This window comes from Xiphias gladius, chromosome 18 (genome assembly GCF_016859285.1).
Source record: "Xiphias gladius isolate SHS-SW01 ecotype Sanya breed wild chromosome 18, ASM1685928v1, whole genome shotgun sequence".
Taxonomy (NCBI): Eukaryota; Metazoa; Chordata; class Actinopteri; order Istiophoriformes; family Xiphiidae; genus Xiphias; species Xiphias gladius.
The window spans coordinates 17,394,053-17,402,054 of record NC_053417.1 but is presented as its reverse complement, the minus strand read 5'-3'; the positions used below and the strand labels follow the sequence as shown (position 1 = coordinate 17,402,054).

The window sequence follows — 8,002 nt, the reverse complement described above, 5'->3', positions numbered from 1 at the left end:
CCGGAGCGATGGGTGGAGCCTCCTCATTCCAAAACCAGCTCTCATAGCAACATCCCGCCGCGTCACACTCACTTGGGATCTTTGTGGCTTTTTCCGTCGGCTCATGCCCGACCTGCTCAGCAGCAGGAGAGAGGATACGAAGGCATGTACGGAATGTCATGCGGGTCGGACGCTCACCCCCCAAATCCACCACTTCAGTCAGACATGTTTGTTGAAGCTCTGCCATGCGGTGAGCTGAGGAGAGAGAAAAAAAAAAAAAAGAAGACAAAAATCCTGGAAAAGATTTTGAAGGAACTGGGAGGAAGCAGAGACTTTGAAGTCAGAGAGAGGGAGTAATGGTAGTTGGAAAGTCTGCAGGATTAAATTATTATTATTTTTATTTCAAATTCACCAATAAACAATCAAGAAAACATAAAGGTTACTCATGTGTGGAAATACAACTTAACTGGTATCCATTTATTACCTTAGCCTATAAATTCCACGAAAAAGTGATCACAGGATTTCAGAACCACAACACAATAAGACATACTTCGGTTTCTCATTGGTTGTGGCTGTGATGTCGTGAAACAGTTAATGAACCCTAATGCTTAACTACTCAGTAACAAGCCACTATAATGATAAAGACTCCTCACAATGACCCCATTGAAGGATTTTTTTCCCCAACTGCCGGCAGGACTGATGGCTTATAAATTTGGGTTTTAGCTATAAAATAAGAAGTCAAGCTTGCTGTAACAAATGTTAGTAAGTCACTATTTAATAACGACCCAGATACTCTGCATTCTTCCTTCAGAGGTCAGGGGTTCAAAAAGTTCACGACAAGAGTCCTTACTAATCCACAAAGCTTAAAGGACAAAGCGGGATCATTTGGAAGGTTGTTCACCTCAAATTTGGGTTCACAACTTTGCAGCCCACAAAGTCCCGTTACTTACGAGTTATTACTGAACTTTTGGAGCATTCACACAAATCATTAACCATTAATAAAGACATTAGTAACCATTCTTTAACTCTTTCCAAGTGTACCGCCTTGTAAAGTGGCAATATAGCTACAAAACTACACCACAACACCAGAAAAATGACAGCATTTGTTTAAATACAGGAAGGCACTGTTTGACATTTTGGGAAATACGCTTAGTAGCTTTCTTGCTGAGGGTTAGACAAGAACATCGATACCACTCTCAAATCTGTCTGTTCAATAAGAAGCTACAGCCAGGGGACAGTTAACTTAGCTTAGCATAACTGGAAACAGCTAGAAACTGTCTCTGTCCAAAGGTAACAAAATCCACCGTTAAAAGTCATGTAGAAATTTCAATTTGTGGTTTTACGTGGGGTTATTTGTGGGACTGTTTCTCATCTGGGCACAGTGACTTCCTGGAGCCTCCCCTGGTTTTCGGGCAACCTCACGGTGACGACAAGGGTCTATTAAACAAATGAGACATACTGTAACGTGTTAACGAGTGAGCCTTAAAGGTGCTGGTAGGTGGATTTTTTTTTTTTTAAGCCAGAACGGCAAATATGTTTTTGTGACAATCAACCTTGTGTGGTCATGCAGTCAATAACTGTTGTCGTTCACAAGAAAAGATGGAGGAGGCATGACATTTTTATAGCGTTACAAAGGACACATCCTCAGAGCCTGCAGTTTGCGACTTTTTTCCTACCAACAGAAAACGTTGGTTTCTTTTACCCATGACCACAATCTTTCCCTACTCTTAATCAAGTAGTTTAAACTGCCAAACTTTAACCACAGCAGTGAAAGATGAGAAAACATTCTTATGAATAATTTTTGTAAAGGTCACAGCTATCATTTTCGAAGAAACTAACCAGCTTTGTTGTTTAGTTACGAGGATTTGCTGATGGTTACAGTTTACAAAGATTACAGATCGCAAAGGGGAGAAGTCCTTGCAGACATTTTAAACTTGAGTTTAAAAGAACACACTGAATATTTCCTTTTTTGGGAAGTTTTAGACTGACTCCCTTTGTTCAGCAAAGCAACGGCAACCAACTAGATATCCAGATTTCACACGTTTATCAATCTTGTTGTTGATACATGTGAAATCCCAGCGTCAAGCCAAGTTTGGATAAAGCTGTATGAGGTTTAGAAGACAGAAGCCTATTTCCCGCACACCCTGGCCCTTAGCATTGTTGCTCAGAGTCAGGAGGAGATGCATTAGGGTGTGAAGAGGTTTCGAGGATTGAGGTTAGCCACCAGACAGACATCATAGCTGTCGTGCATGGCTGCTCGTCTCTCCACCACCGTCCACACATTGTCCGCGGGGTCCAGTTCCAAAATCTCCTTGGTGATGATCTCATGACGGCCTGCAGTCATGAGAGAAAGTATGTGAGTTATGGCTGACAAAGATCTAATTTCCAGAGATACTGCCTCATCAGTTAGCTGGCATTCCCTAACTCTGACGCAGACCCAAAGTGCGCCCTGTGTTTGTGCAACAGGAGGCATTTCGGCACAGTGTTAAATTGATGGAAATTTTCTTCGTGACCAGAAGCGGGGCCAGGTTGGTGGCACAACGCAGCCACTTAATAAACAATTTAAGTATTCATAAGTTTCTAAACTTGCCCCAGTTGGATACTATACAAAGAAGCTGCTGAAAATGATTGACCGGCATTCAGTAACTGACCGGCCCCCTTGTAGTATCCACAGAGGTAGAGCTTTCCCTCCACTGCTCCTATATTGGAGGCGCTGGTTCGGAGGGAGAGTAGGGACGTGGGCAGAGTTGGTCCTGCCCTCCAAGTGTCTGTATCTGGGTTATAGATCTCCACAGAGCTCAGACAGCGACGTGATTGTCCGTGGTCTTCTCCATCACATCCTATACCACCTGAAGAAAACACACACATCGTCTGGCTCTGTTCCTTCTCATATAGAATCAATACGCAGGGACACAGTTGCATCCTGTCTCGTAGTCTGACCTAATATGTAGATTTCCCCATTGACGACAGCCGTGCCGCAGCGGTACCTGGAGTACTTCATCCTGGAACACTCTGTCCACCTGTCCTTGCCGGGGTCAAACTGAAACACACGGTTACTCAGCTTGTCAGGCTCATCATCTGGCTGATGCTGTGGTAGGAAAAGAAGGTAGATTTTAGGTGGAAGGAGGAAGAAAAAGACAAGAAAATGGTTTCAGAATTGAGAACTAAGAAGCAGCATTGGAGAAACAGTGAAGAAAGAAAGGGAAATGTCACACTGAATCTTTCACCAAATCACTGAGTTGCCTTAAAGATAGTAAGGAAGGATTTTTTTTTAGGATTTTCGTATAATTCTGTTGGCATAAAGTTTTGTTGTAGAAAGTGAGATGTTGCAGTCTTTCAGGCCATTCATCTCACTGTTCCCGGGTCAGATCTGGACAATGCTGTTGCATTGTCTTTTTTAATCTTTTTTATTACCTTTGCCAAGGAAGTAACGTTTTCAGCCATGTCTGTTTGTTGTATTTTTTGTGAGCAGGAATACACATAATGTTCTAAACCGATTTGCACCGAACTTGGTGGAGGGATGAGGCATGTGCCAGGAAAGAACCCATTCAATATTGGGGTAGATCCAGACCGTTTACTATGAATTTGAATTTTTTTCTCTGAAGTCTGGTTTATGTTGTCTGACATTAGCACTCTATTGAGTGCCCTTCTAGCCATTATTATTACTATTTCTTACTTTTTTTTAATTCTACCACTAGAGGTAGCCAAAGTCTGAAATTTAAAAATTCTACTCTTAGTGTATTTATAGTAGCTGAAAATTTGGCTTCAAATAGTAAGTATTTCTCTGTAACATTAAACATTTATCCAACTGTCATCTCATTTGATTCAGGTATCACTAAATCCTGATTGGTGTGTGGAAAACACCCTGAAACCACCTTTTTCCAGCTGAGCTCCGCTCACTTCAAACCAGTGAGAAAAGCAAGGACAAAAACACACAAATAGAAATGTCTCAGGTGAAACACCCACACCTATTCAATACTTGGCCATACAGAAAATACAAAAAACTGTGTATCCATGTAGAACCCCATCACTTATAGTAACAGGGCCTCTAAATAATTAAGCTGTTTTTAATACCTGTGGGGAGAATCTATTTTTGCCTTTCAGCTGGCAAGCTGGGACCTGACAAGTAATCAGTGTTTACTTTCCCAAGGACACTTCAGTACACCCCTTTACTGCACAGTCATTATTCACCACAAAAACTATATTTATTGACAGGTCTGTGTACCTGTGGTGTCCAGCCCCCCAGCACATAGAGATGCTCCTTCAGGCTCACGGCACAGTGGCAAGCTAAAGGGAGAGGCAGAGGGGCGAAGCTGAGCCAGCTGCCTCCTCTCTTCAGAGACCATCTCTGCACGCTGTCTGTGATGATGTACTGATTGTGGACCTTCATCTGACCACCTATCATATAAAGGGCATCGCCTACCAGCCCTAAAGCATACATGTCCCTGTATGCTGCTGAGCACAACTCCACCCAGCTGTTCTCCTCCGAATTATCATACCTGGAAGATAGACAGGCAGTTCAGATCTGGTTCTGAATCCAGTTCCTTTCAAAATGTGGGTTTCTTAAATACACACACCTGTAGATATCCACCCTCTTCATCCTGTGTTGGTCAACTGCCTCTATGGCCACCACTATGTTGTTGTCTTGTGTCACTGCTCCCCCCGTGATTTGTCCCATACCTCCACAGCCCCTCAGTGGAGAGGGGATGTAGTAAGCCTTCCTACCATAGGGGGCAAAGCAAAAACTGAGGTCAGCAAGTCCACCACGGCGGGCAGGCACTCCATCCTTGTTAACCCCACCCAAACAGAGCAGCAGATCAGTGGTCTCCATGCCGTAACGAAGAGCTGGGCGAGGTGGAGCTGACGTCTCACAGAGACCCGAGGTCTGAAGAGCAGCATCGATCATCCCAAAGCACTCAGCATCCCGCAGCAATACCTGGAAGATTCATTTATAGGCATTATACTCTGTAAATCTACTAATCCCTTCATAAATGTGGGTAAAGAGCCTTGACTTTTATCACTTGGCCTTCCCCTCCTATCCCCTCTCACCGGGTTTCTCCTCCTGGCTTTGCGGAGGAATCCGGGGTCCACAAGCTCCAGCCGGACACGCCCGAGTAACTGCGCAGCCTGGGCTTCGCACTGCGAGTCCCCTCTGCGCCTCTCCACCCAACGCAGCACCAGCTCCAGCACAACCTTCTCCTGTGATATGTTGAGGTCATCTGAACCAAGCAGATCCCCAAGACTTTGGGCATCCAGGTCCAGCACTTCTTCTTCCTCACAAACCTAGAGAGAGCAGGATAAAGAAGGGGGCAACAAACATTGGCAATGCCTGAGTTATAGAAAAAAGAAATATACAGGATTGTAGCCAAAATTGCTGACGTGAAAATCTATAGCAAAATCAACACTGTAAATCCCAAAGCATCTCAACACTTGTGTCTCACTAAGCGAAACAGTGCAAGGGATTTCTGCCATCTAGTGACAGCAATAAGTAGCTGAAAAACAAAAGTCTGAGAATGGGAATGACTGGTAAAATGTTATGCAGTTTAATTGTGACAAAGAGCACCATCAATGAGTTTGTCTAATGTGATCCTTTGAAGTAAGCCGATCCTTATATAGTCATATTAAAAAGCAGTTATGTTCATATATCATTTTCAGGATATATGTACTACTTAGTCCTCATAACATGTTTCATTGTGGAGCCGTGAACATTTTTTTATATCTCTAACTGAGAGAATATTCGACACAAGTACCACTGAATGCCCCACCTGTGCAAAGTGGTGACAGATGTATCTCAAAGCGCAGTCAGCCAGACCAGTGGCCCCCAGGTCTCTGGCCCAGTGGTACAGACCGACACAGTTAGAGGGGTCCATACGGGACTCCATGTGGCTCTGACACAACCTGAAGCAGTAACAAGAAGGGAACAAAGTGTTATAAGCATTTCAAACATGGGTCACTACCCTCTGACATGCATCACTTACATATCATACGACTGCACGTGACATAGGCAGTTACAAGCAGGATAACAGGTAAGATGAATGGTAATTGCCCCTAATGTCTTAACCTTATACCATAAATGAACACTGTGCAAGTCCTGTTAATGTTATTTTACTGGATACTGATGAAAATCCTACTTCCCAGTCCCTTTTTTCTTCCCCACCTGAAGGCTCCGTCTACATGGAGCAGGAAGGCAGCAGCAGCCACTCCCTGGATGTTGTCATTGGAAAGGGGGAGTTCAGCACGGTACATGTAGTCCAGTAGCAGCTCCAGGCTCTGAGCAGGAGTGTCTCTGAGTGGTACCTCTCCTCCCCGGGTCTCCTTCAGACCACATGTAAACATGGCCTGGACACAGCAATTCACCAAAAATAATGGAGCATGAAACAATTACAGTCTCAAAATATCATCAACAGACTTGCTTGTAACAGCTCTGCAAAACACAGGTTGCATCATCTTGTATTTTCCTATATTAGCACAATCAGTTTCAACAAATCTGTGCATGGACACTTTACCTGGAAGTAAGGGCTAAATGCAGACAGCACAACCTTGTGGCAAGGAAAGGGAATCCCCTCTGCCAGCAGCACCACATCAGTTAGGTCCTCAGCCACTCTCATCCTCTCCAGCTGCCTGAGCAGAAGCGAGCCGTGCTCTGCCTGAGCAGAGTCCAGCACCTCGGACTCCATGCACTGTTGTTCTGTGTGTCAGATTAGAGAGAAAGCTTTTTGGCAGAGCAGTGCCAAATACACATATGGTAAGGGAAAAAATAAGAGAGAACATCAAGGGGGAATTTGGTTCGTACACACACTTCTGCCATTCAGAGCCTGAGGAACGCAAATGCACGTCAGTAGCATAAGGTATGATGCTGCCTGATTAGTACTTTTGGATCACAAATGAAGGAATATGTTCTCAGGCCAAACGTAACTCCAGACTTTGAAATTCATTTCACCCTGGAGTTTATCATCTGACCATTTCAAACAAAAAGAGGCTCATAGTAAGCTGACAGCTAAACTGTGGGTTTCCATTTGCTTTGTAATCTTTGCGTGACTTGTAATTTGAGCTCAAACCACAGCTTGGATTTTAATCAAAATTTGAATGGACTGGCCTACTTGAAATGCTGCTTGGAAATAAACATTATCCAAAGTGAAAACTAAAAGGCTGAATTTACTCTGTAATTATGTTCAGTGAACTGTATCCATGTACAGAGTGCATGTTCACAAGTTCCACTTTCTCATCTTTTCCAGCTGAGCTAAAGAATCACTATTGTGTGTCTTGCTTAGTGCTACTGATCACTATGGTCACTGTGAATGCAATGAATGCGCTAAACATCACGGGACACCCCCCCCCAAAGTCACACAATTAAATCTATTTCAATCACAAAAGGAACACTGATAAAAAGCTGCAGATGAGACAGATTTTTGAGACTATTAGTCTCATGTATCCTGCAAAATGGGCTCCATCAGATACCATTACTGTTTTTTACATTCAGTCATAACAGGACATACCATACAATATTAATAACACTAATATAAGCAGAAACAGCGGAAGGGAGCCTCTCAGACAGTGTATCTATTAGTTATCACAGATATTTAATGGCTTTGCTCCATTTGTAGAGGCCTTTCTTTTCCATGTTGACCAGTGTCTTGAACTGGTTCCGCCCCCTGAGCAGCTGGCTCACCAACTCACACACTTTTAGCGATAACAGGGACACTGTCAGTGGGTGTCTTAAACATGCACATGTCACCTCGCTCCGGGTACACATACACAGGCAGTTCACAGCATGAGCAGTGGCATGTTAGCATGACTTTAGCTAAGCACATGAAGAAAACAGCTACCATACCGGTGGTGTCCGGAGGCTATCCAGAGCCAGGATTGAAACGTTTCTCAATTGAGCTGACGTCACCTTTGATGCCTTAAACTGCTCTTCACAGGCTGTTGTATTTTTTTTTTTTTGCTGGCAGGACTGTCTTGTGTTCTGTGCTATTTGCTGCTTGTAAGTGGGGGCAACAGCATGCTCACTGGTAAAAAGGTT

The 8,002-nt window shown here is 43.7% G+C and overlaps 1 protein-coding gene across 1 annotated transcript; it reads right to left on the bottom strand.

Moving 5' to 3' along the window:
* Nucleotides 1-394: 394 nt before the first annotated feature.
* Nucleotides 395-7,956, bottom strand: LOC120803442 (kelch repeat and BTB domain-containing protein 12-like). The gene is made up of 10 exons (XM_040151894.1): nt 7,811-7,956; nt 6,486-6,667; nt 6,137-6,318; nt 5,745-5,877; nt 5,029-5,262; nt 4,557-4,915; nt 4,205-4,478; nt 2,920-3,067; nt 2,631-2,828; nt 395-2,313 (listed from the first exon to the last, which is right to left on the bottom strand). Exons 2-10 carry the CDS (start codon nt 6,654-6,656, stop codon nt 2,165-2,167), a joined length of 1,848 nt encoding a protein of 615 aa, XP_040007828.1. The 5' UTR covers nt 6,657-6,667; nt 7,811-7,956; the 3' UTR covers nt 395-2,164.
* Between the last annotated feature and the right edge of the window lie 46 nt (nt 7,957-8,002).